The sequence below is a fragment of the Vicugna pacos genome, chromosome 8 (genome assembly GCF_048564905.1).
Source record: "Vicugna pacos chromosome 8, VicPac4, whole genome shotgun sequence".
In the NCBI taxonomy this organism is placed as follows: Eukaryota; Metazoa; Chordata; class Mammalia; order Artiodactyla; family Camelidae; genus Vicugna; species Vicugna pacos.
The window spans coordinates 71,545,007-71,561,542 of record NC_132994.1 but is presented as its reverse complement, the minus strand read 5'-3'; the positions used below and the strand labels follow the sequence as shown (position 1 = coordinate 71,561,542).

The 16,536-nt window shown below is 43.5% G+C and overlaps 1 protein-coding gene across 2 annotated transcripts in view; it reads right to left on the bottom strand.

Moving 5' to 3' along the window:
- Nucleotides 1–3,827: 3,827 nt before the first annotated feature.
- FNDC1 (fibronectin type III domain containing 1) overlaps nucleotides 3,828–16,536 on the bottom strand; it is a 92,151-nt gene continuing 79,442 nt past the window's right edge. For both annotated transcript variants that reach the window (XM_072966112.1, XM_072966111.1), the window contains 6 exons: nucleotides 12,695–12,803; nucleotides 10,160–10,239; nucleotides 7,232–7,261; nucleotides 6,299–6,460; nucleotides 4,841–4,963; nucleotides 3,828–4,583 (listed from right to left, as the gene is read on the bottom strand). In XM_072966112.1, the coding sequence (XP_072822213.1) occupies nucleotides 4,468–4,583; nucleotides 4,841–4,963; nucleotides 6,299–6,460; nucleotides 7,232–7,261; nucleotides 10,160–10,239; nucleotides 12,695–12,803 (620 nt within the window). In that variant the 3' untranslated portion in view covers nucleotides 3,828–4,467. The remainder of the gene's footprint in view (nucleotides 4,584–4,840; nucleotides 4,964–6,298; nucleotides 6,461–7,231; nucleotides 7,262–10,159; nucleotides 10,240–12,694; nucleotides 12,804–16,536) is intronic.

Genomic DNA, 16,536 nt, shown 5'->3' with positions numbered 1-16,536 from the left:
AGGCTACCCCAATGGTAGCTAGAAAGACTGGAGCTTAGAATGCAGAAGACTGAAGTGAACAAGCAGGAAACCCTCAGTATATCCTAAGTGAAGTCATTTTAAAATTATCAGCCACCTAATAAAATGATTCATTTTCATATTTTATTTCTCGTCTATCTGTGTATTCGTCTTAGAGATGTCAGCCACGACCTTCTTCCACATACAAACAGCTGCCACTCACAGGGCAGGCGTAGGTGCCATGTTTCCTCCAGGTGACACCTCCACATTGAAACAGCTGATTGGCTCAAGATGTAGACACCTGACCCAAGATATCCCATTAGAGCCCGGTCCTGGTCTTTGGCTCTGGATACTGGGATGCTCGGGGAAAGATGGTGGAGAGAAGCAGAATTACAAGGTCTTATAAACAGATAGCTGCATACAGCCAGACACTGCACAGTCCTGTGTAAAGTCTAGGGGGCTTGTGGCCGTTCCAGCCACATGTGCCCAGAGAAAGTCGGTCTGCAAAGAGGAGAATGGAGCACTACGTGGAGAGCAGGAGAAAGGCAAGAACACTGCTTGCACACCTCTACGACCCAGCAGCCCTCCCGCAAGTCACTTCCTGTCCTGAGATCACGTGGTCCAGTTCACGAAAACCCTTTCCTTAACACTGGAGGGCATTTGTATTCTTGACCAACAAATCGTCTCTGCTTGAGACAGAACTGCCTTCTCCATTTGGACCAAGACTGTTCTTTTTTGCATTAAACTTATCAGCCTTCATTTCTAATGTTAATTTATTTCACTTTTATCATAAATCCTTGTGGGCTTAGCTCTCATTATGATTTTAAGAATTTGTACATTGATAATCTTACAACTAAGACTTAAAACTATATTGCCATACATAACAAGCATGCTCTGTGTTTTCTCACAATTTTCCTGACTCAGTCTAATCTGAGAATTGGGACAGGGGATGGTTGGGAAGATATTTCACTTTTTAGGCTCACTTCTTACCTCCAATTGCAAAATGGTTACATTTTAAGGAGATGATTTGAAGGCATCTACAACCTACAAGTTCTGCAGGAATGTGGGCTGATTCTATGGTGGAATCGGTCTACAATTATGTGTAGCGACTAAGACCTGTGCTCTGTGCAGAGAGGTAAACACGTTCCAACCCCATTCATTATCACATTCTCAAATTCCCTACCCTCCTGACCAAGATACGTGGCTTGAAGAGGTCAAAAAGGAAAAAAAAGTCCAAACCCATCTGGTAAAACCTAGAAACTGTGTTGTACCAAAGGGTTATATAAATATGCATAGAGCCCCCTAAAGTCTACTACTTCCTGAGACCCCAACACAGAGGGCTTGACCAATGGGGAACCTGGGGACCCGGATCAATCACTCAATGCAAAATTCAGGTTTGCCAGTCAGAAAATGTAAGTCAAGTCAGAGAAGAGCCAACAAATAACCGTTAAGTACTATGTTCTAGTTTTTAAATTCAGACTTTGCTAAAATCTTCTTTAAACCTCAGGAAAACTCTAATCTAGGGCTACAGAGGTTTTGTCTTATGGGTAAATATGTTAGGCTTGCAACCACATATGGTCCATGCCCCACAGGGCTGGGTTTTGTTGTTGTTGCTGTTTGTTTGTTTGTTCGCTTTGTTTACAACCCTTTAAATGTGTAGAAAAATCACTCTGAGCTCATAGGCCAAATAAAAACCAGCTGAGGGCCTCAAATTATCAGTTTAGACATTTCCAGCAACATTTAAGGTTTTTCAAGGATGAACATCTCAGCACCTTCCAACAAAGCTCATTTGGCAATTGGATTCTTCTAAAAATCCTTCTGGAATTCTAAACATTGTTGAGCCAACTTTTATTTTCCTCTTATTCCCAGTTGTGTCTACTTCTGACCTCCAGAGCTGGCAAGCACTCTTCTTCCTTAGAGCCTTCAAAGTAGATGAAGTCTTTAGGAAAATAGTCCCATTGATTTTTATCCCAACTTGACACGAAATGGTTTCCAGACCCTCTCCTATCTTGAATGCCCTCTTCTTGGCATCCCTCTGCCGGTGGAGTTCCTGAAACGCGTCCTCCGGGACCACACAGCACTAGACACTTGATGTGATCGCTGTGGACTCATCTGAACTATTGTGTAACCTAATTTGGAAAGAATATTGAGAATACCATCACCTTTGCATAAATTCAGTGTTTTTGTTTTTGTTTTGGCTGCTCTATCATCTGGAGTTTGTAGTAATTTCTGTAAAGAATTACAAAGTTTTATTTGTAATACAAAAGTTCAGATTTCTATTATCAAGTAGTCTCAGGTTCCAGGTGGGGCTCAAAAATCATTGCATGAGTGAAAGCCGGTGAAATCTATGTATTTCTATAAGCATAGAATCCTTCTGAGGGAGATGTATCCTTTTGTATCTGAAATCAGCATAAAACCCTTGAGGGTGAGGCTGAAGGGGAACACGCCCTTCAGCTTATGAAAGAGTGAATCACAAATGAGATGCCTGCATCTGTGTTGGATGGAAACCCCATCTCTTCCCCAGGAGGTCCTGTGTCAAGCACAGGCTTGTGGAGCAGATCACGTGGCTCTTCTCTTATGCCCGGTAATGAATTATTTATAACCAAGGAAACACTTCCAGGAAACTGCACTCTCCTGGTGCTTGCCCCCAGGAGACTGGGGGCATCTCTCTCCACTCTCCAATAGGAGGCTACCGGATACTGACACCCAGACAGAAATTTGGAGGTGGAGGGGAGAAATAAAGGAAGCAAGTTACGGCTTATTAGGAAAATTCACTTATATTTAAAGATCTTATCTTCAGCTTGGCATTGAATGTTAGTGTGAAAAATAGGTGTTTTTTAGACGCCCCTTTGTAATAACCCCCCGTTCATGTACAAGAGCCCCAGAAGCTACTTAAAGATTCCTATTCTTCTTTTGCAAATGTGAGTAACAAATGAACTGAGTATCTAATCTGTACCCCTGAGGAATTCTAGTATTTTCCAAGCCCAGCAGGAAGCTTGGATCCTCTTGACTGTTGTTTTCTGTAGAAGGGAGATTGCAACAGTTGGGAAAATGTCAGCTTCCGCTGCCCCCCAACAAAGACCCAGCAGTTACTTGTTTTCTTGTGAATTTGACCTGCAAACCTACCAGACACATCAGGCTTCACCTCAAAAAGCCGCCGGCACCAAGGGAAAAAAACTGACCCCAGTAGCGGGACTGCTTTCTGCGATTAGATCATTTACTTAGCGGTACAGCCTGTGGTCCCAGAAAGGTGTCTGCCTCTAGCTCGTTCTCACTGCTGCTTCTCTTAATGCTGAAAACTCTAAGAGAAGATGAACCCTCAGTTCCCCCAGAGCTGCCGGAGGACACGGAGGCACCACGCACATTCATGTGGAAAGGACACCATGCCTCAAGAAGACTTAGAATAAAGTGTTTCTAAATAAACCCTCTCCTACTGCCTCAAGAGGGGTGAGATGCTTATATTTTGAGGAGTAGATACTGAGATAGGAAGGAAAGGGGAAAGGAGCTTTTTTTAACTGGACTTTAAAATCATTTGGGATCTAAAACCTTAATTAATCTGGAAACATCTGGATATGTCCTCATAGAGACAACCAGCGCATCTTTCACACGGATACAGAAGGTGGAAGGAACTCAGTTTGCAACTGGTTCACTGCCAGTATCACTGCATCCCAGTCATTTCCAAAGCTCAGCAGCATTCACAGAAAGAACACATACCCTTCCACTCATCTCATGCTCTGTAGGGTACATTTTCTTTGGACCCTTCTCAAAAGATGTTAATAAATAGCACCTCTGCTCCAAAAAGTCCCACACACATTTATCTAGTGAACAAGTACAAATTCAGCGATTTTAATCAATGTCCTTGCAGACAAGTGTGGATATGTATATGCATATATACATATATATATCAAAATTGAGAATTTACAAATAAGATTTGATACATTTGGTCTAGCGGTGGGTAGGTCCACAGAATAAACTGTAAGTAGGATACATTTCCTTCGGTGATATTTTTAGCAATTCAGTTCTATGGCATAGATAGAGATCCAAAGCTTAAATTCAGCTATTTTTGGAGAAGTCCAGTGATTAAAAAGAAAGCGTGTGGCGTTCTATGAAGCAAGCACAGCGTGTTTGTGCTGATCCCTGGAGATACCCCTGGAGTATGAAAATCGCACTGAATCAGTGGGCATCCCGGTAGCTGCGTGTTTCTGCCGTCTCTGGGATGTGCTATTGTAAGCAGAACATGTGGAGAAGCAAGGTTAACAGCAACATTGAATCCTGTGTGTGGTCCAGGCCAAGTAGTAGGACTGAGCTCCAGATCGAAGATGCCTGAAGTGTCCGGTGTCCATCATGCAACCTTGCCGACACTTGGGACAGTGGGGCTGGGGACACCATCCTCTTTCCTGCTCACAGCCCCAAGTGCAAATTAGTTGAGGGGGCTGGGCACAGTGAGCTTCCAGAGTGATCATCCTGTGGTTACCACTTCCCTGGGATGGAGACCCCACACTCGTACCAGCCCACGTAGTAGTAAGGGGTTCCAAAACCAATGTTTCCAAAGCTGACTGGCTCCTGGCGATACTGGCGATGGTAGCCTGGAAGGGTAAGAGGAAAGAAAGGGGAAGAAAAATGTATCTGACACTGTGATTTATAATAGGAAATATCTATTTGGTCTTCAGTCTCATTCCTGGCACACAGCTCCTAAAACCCTTAGAATTTCCTAAATGATAAGAGCAATCAAGTTGTCTGGATATTCATAATAAACCCCTTTCAACCACCTGTGAGTTTATGTTAATGAGGTAACTTTTGGAAAGCATCTAAGGATAATGTATCAGGCCTTTGTTCAAATTACCTGGAATGGTAGGAAGGGCTTCTATGTAGGACTGAGGCCCTGTTCTTCCATCAAGGTGTGAATCCACAAACTGACAGTGGTCTTCACCTCTTCCCCAGCTGTCCCCAATGCTGTAGAATGTATCTGCATAAAGGAATACAGTGGGTCAGTGACTGGTCAAAAAATGCTGGTTTAGGAACTGGCACACGCTTTGAAGTGGGCGCACTACTTCAACTCTGTGTGTCATACTTTCCATGTTTGAAAAATGGTGATAGTGGCACCAGTTCCAGTAAGTGTTGTAAGGATTCAGTGAGATCATGTATGCTTAATATTTAACAAGTGTTCATTAAATGGAAACTACTAATATTAGAGGCATTTTCAGCCTATAACTGGTAGACCTTACTACTCTTTGGCTTAAAAAAAAGGGAGGAACTCTTGATAGAGACTATATTTTGAAATAATCATGAAAACATAAATATCTATATAAATGCAAGAATCTATTTTCATACATAACTAGAAGTAGGGTGCTTTTGCGGCGTGAGGCGCTGTCCTTGGTCCTGAACCACAGCTGCACAGTAGGGCGAAGTGATTTCTCTCAACCCTAGGGAACCAGACATGGTTGTGCAACCTCTCCCAGGAATTCTGACGCAGGGGAGGAAAAGGGCAGTGTGGGAGAGGGGAAAAAATGAGCAGAGAGAAACAAACAGACAGTAGTTGTCAGGGGAGACACATACACTGAGAAATTACCAGAGTCAGGGAGGGTTGGGGAGACCGACATTATCTTGAAACGATGACCACCAACAAGAAACAAAACAAACAAACAAACAAAAACTGACCCATGACAAAACATAAGCCAGCCAAGGGAAAGGTTTTAAAAACGTATGCACTGAAAAGTTAAAAGTTATGCAAATTTTGAAATAAAAAAACAGTTTTGTGTAGGTGGGTGATTCAAAACTGGCTGGGTAGAAATGGCATTTTGAAATGTTAGTAGTTCAAAGTACTTACGTTATTCTTTGCTTTAATCTCCTACCTACCATGATGAAAACAATGTAATTTTTATTCAGGCACAGAACAAATAGTACTGCTTATGTATGTTTCACATTCTACATTTTTTCTCTGTAATGTTGTGCCAATGGCAAAAAACGTAGAGAGGTACCTTTCCTCAATACTTCCAGTTTACACTCATACTTAGTGTTATGGAATTAACAGCAAAGAAAAATGGTCTTTACATTTCTAACAGAATTTTGGGCCTCATTCTTAGAAAGTAGTAGATTTAAAATATATCTGTTTCTGGGTGTCAATGTAAAAACTAGTTGCTCTAGAATAAAGCCAGCAAAACTGGTCTGCATTTGAGTCAGAGGGAGACATGGTGAGTCTGTGCTTCAAATGCATCCTGATGCATCCACGATGTCAAGTGAGCATCCAATGAAATAAAAACTTTCCACATCTTCCCACAGCACATCATCCCCAAAGACCCACCTTTCAGGTTGTCACTGAGGTAGATCTTGTACCGCAGTGAGTTACAAAGAACAACTCCCACAAACTTTCTGTACCACGTCCGCTTCACATACTGCCGGCCGTGGCAATCCGTGTAGCCAGGGTCATGTTTGAAAGCAAACGGGATCCAGATGGGCTCACCACCTGGACAACATGAAACACCCTTCTAAGTCATGGCGTATCATGGTGTTTCTTCTTGCACGAAGTACCAGAAAATTGGACTTAATCACTGAGACTCCCCCTCCTCTCAGGGCTTTTCTGAACAGTTTTCCCACCTCCCAATGGGCACCCACTTTCTCTACTCTCTTCTTTCTTTGTCCTGAAGCACAAATGGAGAGTTCCTTGTAACTGAACACAGTAAACGTATTTGTATTTCTATCAAGGATTCTCAGAATAAGAAAAATCCTTTAAGCTTCAAGAAATACAAGCCATAATGGCGAACTTGACCTTGCTGGGCGTGCCATCCTACCTTCCCCTCCCAAAGTCCCTCAGCATATGTGCCTACTGTCCTTGTCACTCCTAAGGCCAGTCTTTAACTTAAGCAATAGGTCTTTCTCAGTTTATTTGAAAAACAAAGTAAAATTTTGTTGTACACTTAATGCATTTTGCTATTTCTTCACCAACTTAAAATCTTTAAAAGGGGTTATGAAAATAAAGTTATCTATTTTCATAGATATTGGCCACCCATAACAGTTTTTTACAGATATTGGCTGCTATAGCCCTATTTTAAAATTTCCAGAGCATTCTTTTCCATAGATTAGGATAATGAGTGCAAAGAAACCACAGAAGTTGTCAGAAAATTATGACATTACAAAAATAGTTCAGCATTTCTACTTGTGAGTAACCGTAACAATCTCATAGTCAATGTTCAACTTGATGACTAGAAGGTCAAGTTTATCAAGAAGAGAAACTTACCTGGTGGCCTCACAACAAGCAGAGGGTTGTCTATAAAATGAAAAAGAAATAATTGACTTCACTATTATATCTCACAGCCATGCAGTTGTTGGAATATTTTTTGTACATGAAAGAGCTAGCCAAACTGGAACAGATAAAGAAAGTGGAAGGCCCATTTGACAAATGCTAAGATTTTCCCTTGGTTTTTATTTTCTAAGCATTTCCTTTCAAGAAATACTCCTCTATTTATATTGCATTGATATTTATATAGAAGCTGTGGATCCCTGAAGACAATATTTTGACATTGGGTACTAAAAAATAATTCAATACTCAATATGTTTTAAAATGTACCCATCTTGGAAAAAATTTGGTGGTTTCTTAAAAAAAAAATATACCTACTATACAATCCATCCTCTCTACTCTTGAGTATTTACCCAAGAGAAATTAAAGCATATGTCCATATAAATACTTGTACATGGATGTTCATGGCGGTATTTATTTGTAATAGCCAAAAAGCAGAAACAACACAATGCCCATTAACAGGTGAATAGATAAACAAATTGCAGCATATACATACAAAGGAATACTGCTAATTAATAAAAAAAATGAACTACTGATCAATATGACAACGTGGATGGATTTCAAAATTATCCTGAGTGCAAAAAGCCAGACAAAAGAACTCCTACTGTATGATTTCATCTATACAGAATTCTAGAAAGTGCAAATGAGTCTACAGTGACAAACAGCAGATGAGGGGTTGTCTGAGAACAGGGGAGAAGATGGGCAGGTGAGGAGGGGCAGGAGGGCTGGACTGTACAGGAGGAACTTGCTGGGGTGATGGAGATGTTCACTGCCATTACTGCGGTGATGGACCCAAGTCTATAAATGTACTTCAGACCTTACTCAGTTGTGCACTTTGAGTATGAACAGTACTGTATACCATCTACACCTCAATAAAGTTGTTTTTAAAACCTATCTATATCTTAGCTCCAATAATGCCACTTAATATGAAACTATCTTTTAAAGAATTCTGCTTTAGAAAAAGTCTGTTTCATAAATTACCACAGGCCAGATAAACAGGAGCCATTCTCTCTTTTTTTTTTTCAATTATCATAGAGTAAATTACTTCTTTAGGGTAAATATCCTACGACTTTTTAACACATGCATAGACTCAGGGAACTCCACCACAATCACACAGAATATTCCTATCATCGCAAATCTCCTTTGTGCACACCATCCATCCTGACATCATCTACCATCTACAGAATAAACTGACATACTGTTAGCTGTAAGGATAAATGCTTGTTTTACTCTCTTGCTCTAAGTTTCAATAGTCTGCTGGGAAAGTCAGACACTCTGGGGCAGGGTATAGGGGACCAACAGACCAGTACACAATAACAACACAAACAAGGGTAAGAACTTACCCCATGGTGCAGCCTATGTTACACATATATTAAGTTTTTGACTCTTACATTTGGCAAATGTCATAATACAAAACTTGATAAGTTTCTTGTTGTTACCCTAACTGCCCCAGCAAGAAATACAAAATGAAGGAGAGACTTAAAAGACAGAATACAGTGAATCTGGCCAAGGCAAATGACTGTCAGATTTCTGTGTGCGTCAGGATCTCCTGGGGACTTTCTGAAAGTGAGTTACTGCCGTCTCCCCCAGGAGAGTTGTTCAGAAGTCTGGGTGAGCCCTGGATTTTCCCCACCCACCCCCTGGAAACTACAAAGGATAGGGCGGGAACCTGGTGGGAGTTCTCTTGGGAAGGGGGTAGCAGAGAGCTGTCTATTCAAAATTTTACATTGCAGTCCCAGAAATTACATTTATATCTCTTTACTCTCAGATTTCATACCTCCAATTCTTGATAGCTGTTTAGATTTGAAATATTTGGCTTTTTTTTTTACAGACCTTTATTATGTTCATTTATGCCAAAAGTCTATGTTATTTTTAGGAAATGCAGCCATAAACGCAGATACATTCCTTACTGGAGCAAATTAACCACTGATAATGGTTTTCTCCTACTCTTTCTTAAGTAATATTAGGAAACTTCTTAGATGAAACAGGTGAAAATGCTTGTGAGGCCCTTTATCTATGGTCTCAGTATAAAGTATATTCTCACAAAATATTTTTCCCACATATTTTGATTCAGTAGATTTAAATCTTCACACCTAAAATGTCCATGGCAAATGTCTGGGGAGCCAGCTACATGTAGGAAGCTACAGCCACTTTAGTGTGGGGCTGGCCCAGCTGGGATGCTGAAGGTGCCTGTCTTGGGGCCACAGGCACCAGCTCTCCAGCTTGGCATCCTATACAGAGAGATGGCTAACCCAGGGACTGCCACCATGGGTCTCAGTACTGTGGGTACCGCCTCACGCCATGACCACGGGGACATTTCATGAAGGGGCTGAGAGCTCTGCCCACCAGCATTCCAAAGCAAGGACATCCTCTGAGTGATATTGCTTGTAAGATGGACAGTATTGTAATTAAACCCTCCATAGTAAGTAAAGGCATCTCTGTCTCCTAGTACATGAAGCATCTCAGAGATTTGACTAATTGGAAGAAGCAACTGCCCCTCAGGCCACTTGACATTTACAGTCATCAGCTATTTGTAATTTTTTTTAAAGAGATATTATCTCTGCCACTAAATCTTTACAGATTTTCAAACTCATCTTTTCCACACGGTTGAAAACTAGATTTTTCCCCACTTCTCATTGGAATTTGACCTCTTCACCTCGCAGGCAGTTCCAATGAGGACTACTTTTAATTTGAATATACAAGTTTTAACTTAGCAGAAAGAAAACTAAGTTTATTTTATAAAGTGATATCCAAAATAAATTGATTAAATAGAATTTTCCTTCTTCAGTTTTTATTCCATTGTAGCCATTATTTCAGGTTATCTGTTTTTAAGAAGAGGGAAAAACAAGAATACGAAGGTGCCCCTACCTGATTCTGTAACAAATGAGACTGAAGAGCTAACAGGTCCATAGCCATGAGGATTTTTGGCTTGAACTTTAAAATAATACCTGAAATTGGAAGAAAACAGTTCTTGAAAGAGAAGCTTGTTTCACTTTTGTGTAATGAGACAAAGCCCCAAACTCCTGAGCGCCGAGTCTGTGGTAGGGCTTGAGTCCTGTGTTTTCACAAACGCACGCATACACCGTCGCTATTTCATGTTATTTCTGAACTTTCTCAGTTTCAAATAACTTTTCAAAACAAGACAATTAACAGCACAGACACGTGGCTAATGGGAACAGAAGGGGCGCCCAGGGCAAATGGGTCACTTGGATCGTGCGTTCCTGAGAGCATCAAGGATTGAGCTGCCCTGTGCAGGCCCGTCCCTGGATGTCCCATCTTAATTAAGTTCCACCACACGAGAGGGAGAAGTTGGAACAGTGAAACACTTAAGAGCAGAATTCCAAATTTGATTTAATTCTTATCACTGGACTTTGTGTGAAAAAGCAGGATGTTTGACCCAGTGATGATGCAACCCACTGTTGGCAGGGAGAGGGTGAACCCGTCCAGAGGCCGGGCCCCTCAGTGGAACTGACATGACAACAATGTTCTGGGCGCAGGACAAGTGCTGTGCTTGGCTCTGGAGCCTTAAAAGTCACTGAGTTTCTAGCTTCTGTGCCTTGAGGAATGAGAAGCAAGTCTGGGAGAGGGAAGTGGAAAAGGCCTGGCGAGGCTTTGCTGTGGATTAATCTTTGTCTTGGAACAGAGAACGTGCTAGAAAGCACATTGTCTGAATCAGCTAGTCCATCTAAAGGGAGACTGATAAGCCGGGTAGACTGGGAGTCCCAGAGCATCTTACTTGGTACTCTGATGAGCCACAGGACCAAAAGTGGTGATGAGAAAATACTGGACACCAGCACCAGTGGACACCCACCGTATCTCCTGTTCACCTGCGTCTTGTCCTCACCTCTGTGAGTCCAAATATCATCTGTGCTCCCTTAGTCCCTTGCTACTTCCAGGTCAAGAAAGAAGGTAAAAAATCCCTGTGAGTGGTGGCTCTCCACCATTTCAGAGAGTTCAGAAGGCGCCTTCATTGGCTTCCAGCCAGCAGGAGCCACACTTCAATATTGCAAAATCCTGGATTTCATTAAGTCAGGGACACAGATTATAGGCACAAGTTAAGATGCACAAAATTTTAACGGGAGAATTATTTACATTCAGAGAGCAAAAGCGTGTGCACATTGCACCCCTGCCCTGGCACTGAGCCTTCGGAGGTTTTGAGATCCCCCAGGGAGCCTCCGGCTTCACAGTTATGCAGATATTTGACTTTGGGTTTGGTTAAACAGAGAGCAAAGAAAAGTCCATTGGGTAAAATCAGTCCTCTTTTATGCTTTTCAAGAAAGTAATTCACGTCTCATTTAGGACCAAATCCTTTTTTAAATTTCATTTAAAAAAAAAAGATATGTACAATTAAGAACATATGAGTTTCCAAATCTCAATTCACTCAGCACTTAGCATTTTCCCAATTGTGCAAACTTTCAACTCAGTGGTTGCGGAGTTATTTAAGGCAAACTCTGCTGGCAATTCAAGCAGTGGGTTTGGCACATGACAAAAATACCAAACGACGGATGCTTTTTTCCCTTTGAAAAAAGGAAATCGTAACCTAGGGAATGACACATATTCCACGGCTACAGGGGACATTTCCGCTGAATAGTTCTCAAGCCTGGAGCCATCCTGGTACCTAGCTGTGGTGGGAGAAACAGAAATTGGCAAACACCATAAGCCATCTTTTCCCCCAGAAAGCTAGTTTACAAGTACACCACGGCTCGACCATCGTGTGCTTGGTGCTTTGCCCATGTTCACCCACCAAGGAAGCTTTCCTGATGATCATTACCAGCAAAAATAGATGGTATAAAAGAGGAAACGCACACGTTTTGTACCTTTGGAATAAGTTCTGTATATTTCACACTGAGGGCCATGGTGAAATATACAAACCGTGACTCCCAGATGGTCCTCTGCCCAGAGAGCCCCTGCCTAGTTTAGGAAGACATGCTTCTTATAACCCTTATTAACATGTAAAGCACATCCTTCTTGAATGATTGGAACTTCTACATCATAGTATGAGTATCAGTCATTAAAATGTTTAGCAAGTGCTACCCCATTAATGTCACATACGATGCTTGTGCTGCGTAAAGCCACCATGTGGGTGACTGCAAATGGACCGATTCCCTTTCTACATACAGAACAACCTTTCCTTCCCCAAGGGTAGGTAGTTTTAGTCTCTGGAAAATAGGAAACAAGATATGAACACAATAACCTAACAGTTACAGTGCACACAGTAATTTCTCCTAAGCCAAATTCATGACATCAACTAAGCATTCTTTGATGGTCTATGAGAACTAAATAGAGAATTCAAAAGAAATCATAAAAACAGTTTTGATTAATCTTTTCCTTTTCAACCTAAGGCTACCCATGACCATGCACACAGGTCTCGTTTCTTGTTTGTAAATGACTGACACATCATACCTTGTGTTTGGCTTCAGGTTCTCAATGGGCAAATGAGTTACTGAGGAAGCTTGGGTGGACCACTTGTTCCTGATGAAGTCTTCATAGGACGCGCTGTAAACCAAGTAACCTACAAGCGGCAAGAAGGTAGAACCCAGTGAGAGCGAAGGAACCACATCACACAAGAGGCAGAGCCCAGGGAAGAAGGGTGGGGAGGAGGCACTGGCATGGAGGCAGCTCGGTGGGAGAGGTACCAGAAGGGGAGCAAGAAGTGTGCTGGGTCAGGATAGGGTATAATGCTGGTATCCACTGGGGAATCCAGGAGCAGATAAAAGAATGAAAGACCCTTCCTGATGGCAGCTGGTTCCCTGCTTCTCTTTCTTCTCCTTATCTCCCCCATTCCTTGGCCTTCCTCATCTCTTCAGAATTAATCACATCTAACCGTGAATGCGGAAGAAAAGAGCAGTGATCTCCACGCTTTCTGCCTTATCTGCTATTAATGGACCTCAGCAGGTGGGCCCTCAGACCTGACACCTGCCCAGCCTTCAGGGCTGCCTCAGGGAGGCCAAGTGAAGTCACATCACAGCTTCACACATGCTTTCCACTGGGCCTCTCATTTTGGAAGGAAATAATCTGTCAAGTACTTTCTACGGGCCAAACATGATGCCAAATGCTCTCAATTAAGTATGACTTTGATTGATTCTCCTGACCCTAGTACAGAGGTTTCACTTTCTCCACTCAGACACATGAGGAAGCTGAGTCTTAGATAGAGGTTAAATATCTGGTCTAAGTGCACGTTCATTAATTCATTCAACAAGTATTTATTGTGTGCTGACTATTTGTCAGACACTATATTAAGTGCTGGAGATCGAATGGTGACTCATTTTATCTAAAACTCAAGGAGCAGCAGGGTGGGCAGACAAACTGGATTATGCAGCTGTGAAGGTGCAGCCCATGTGTTTGCAGGGTGGGTGTTGGGGGGAGCTGACCTGGTCAAGGAGCGTGGAGAGCATCCCCGGTCATGAAATGGGGCTGAAGGAAGGGAAGCGGTTAAGGTGCATGGTAGGAGGTGGGGAGGGCGCCAGGTAGAAGGACTACTTGGGTAAAGATGCTGAAGAGGGAGTGGCCAGGAGGAGGCAGAGCCTCAGAGCGGCAGGGTCGGGGCAGCATGAAATGAAGCCAAAGTAGCACTGAATGGAAAAAATACACAGGCCCCTTTGGTCACGTAGGCTTCTGCTTTCCATTCTAGAAGAAAAGGAAGACCTTAAAGGGGCGACACAACAAGACTGTCTTCGAGGCATCTCTCGTGCCGAGGGGAGAACCCATCGGGTGTTGGTGCGGATGGGGTGGTCCAGCTCGATAGCTACTGCAATATCCCGGCAAGACGTGGCAACAGCCCAGGTACTGCGGTAGCGAATGGACAGAAGTGGACAGAGTGGAGAGAAATCTGAAAGGTGAAGTGACAGGATTTAGTGATGAACTGAATATGGAGGGGAAATCAAAGAAGGAGATTTTAAGATGACTCCAAAGCTTCAGGCTTGCAAAAGTGGGTGGAAAGTGAGGCCTTCTCTGAGACAGAAAACCCAGACGAGCAGGTCTGGGGGTCAGAAGGATCACAAGTTTGATTTTGGATAGGCTGAGTCTGAGATGCTTTGGAGCCAGGCTGGTGACGAGGTCAAGTGGATGTGATTTTATGGTTTGAGGCTCAGAGGAGAGGCAGGCTGGGCCTTGAGCTACAAACCAATAACTCATCTCCAAGAGAAATTAAAACCGTGAGTGTGGGTAAAATCCTGGAGGGAGAGAAGAGAGAGTAAGAAGAAAAAAGGACTCAGGATCAAGCCTTCCATCTTTAATGTCAGGTCTAAGAGGGTGAGCCTGTGAGGGAGACTCAGGTGGAGAGAGTCGGACCACAAGTCAAGGAGGAGAAGATCAGGAGCATGAAATGCATCTGGAGGCAAACTTAGCACCCTGTTCTTGCTGCTGACCTCCACAAGAGCTGCTGTGGTGATGGAGAAAGTGCACTGGAGTCACACAGCTGACTACTGGGCACTAGGGGAGCAGAAGCAGGTGCACTGGGCTCTGAAACCTTTTCTACACGGCTTTCTGGAGGAATTCGTTTTTGTTTTTTTTTCAACAAATACTGCATGGGGACCTGGGAAGGGTTGCTGCTCTCTCCTTAGGATCCCTCCTCCTCTGGTGACAACGATGTCAAGCCACACATGCTTATGCTGATGCTGCACAGAACAAGGGCCGCCCAGTGGTGGACAGGCTCACACGTGGTCCCCAGAAGCCCTGGCTTTGATGGGTCAGCCGACTCCTCCTCTTTGATCTCGGCTCCCATCAGAGCCTCGTGCTCCTTCCCACACCGTCCACAGGTTTCTCCACTTATCCTTGTGTCTGGATTTTTATAACGTACTTGGCTGAACACTTGTCCTGCTATCTCTGTTCTCAGCAAAACCAGTCCCGAAAGACTGATGGGCTCGCCCTGAAAATCTCAGAGGCCAGCACATCAGTCATTTCCCACGAAGTCACTCCCTATGGATGGACTGCTTCATTATTAGGACTGACTAGGGAAAGCAACTGGCCTCAGGCCCATTTACTCTGGAGGAGTTTCAGACGGTTTGGACACCGTGTGGATACACATTGACTTGACTGCTTGTCCAAGAGAGGACGGCTGGTGGAAATCAGCAGGGTGCTCGACATCTCACACAGCCACCAGAACCCGCGTACCCTGCGGTGGACCCGAAAGTGTGATGTTCTGTTTGGGTTTAGGAGGTATCTGTGGATCCACTTTGGTTATTCTGCATGTAAAAGGGCTGTTGCTTGATTTGTTGGCGGATGAAGAGCTCCCACTACCTTCTCTTTCAGCCTCTGGGGTCTAACCGGCTCTAACAGGGCTGTCATGCGCTGAAATGTTCCACGGGAAACATCCTGGTAGGAGTCGACACAATTTTCTATTGAAAGTGCCCGAATCCCTATAAATATCTCATCCATATTATTGATGCTAGTGGTGTGAATGTTCATGATCAGGGCACTGAGGTTTGTCGGTTTCGGGGCAGGTGTGGGTTTGTGATGGTGAGATGACACCAACGTCTCTGGGGCGCTTCGGAAGGCTTGGGATGCAGTTAACGAGCCCGTGTCTCAGAGGCACGCCCTCTACGGGATGACACAGGAACTGCGTCTGAGTGAAGTCCAGCGACATTTACCGGGAGTTCTCCGAAGGCTCCTCACGCGCCAGCCCTTGAGGCGCGTCTGAAGTGGCTGGCTCTCTCATCCCGCAGCCATCCTGCTTCTCAGAAGCCCCATGGCTCAGGACACAGTGGTATATTTATGTTAAGTAACATCTGTTATGCAAGAGATCAAAAGCTAAATAGCTTAAGAGAAGGTTTTCGATTCTTTTATTTTCTGTATGCTTTCTTGCTTTTAAAAAACTGCCGTTTATAAAACCATATTCAGTTCGTAAAAGGCTTCTCTGGCTGTTTTGACTACAAGCTTTCCTCTTTCCATTTATTTACTTGCTTTCTGTTAGGAACATGCTGGACTTCATATAAACTGGCCTCAGCAGCCCACGCAGCTCCGCACGCTGGAAGGACCAGCATCTTCCGTTACACGAGGACTCAGATCCCTTCACCTGCACCCTCGCTCTCCCCTGCCGTCAGCCTCGCCTGGCACCGCACCGGGCACCCTTCCCTGTGTCCCTTACCCTGGCTTTTGGGCTGGCTGTGCAACCTCTGTAAGAAAAGTTGTTCTTTGGACGTGCTTGGGTATTTTTTCCTCATTTTAAGTGATAACATTGGGAATATAAAGCAAAAGCATTAGAAATTTTGAATTCAATGAACTACACCAGATGACAGATAATAAGC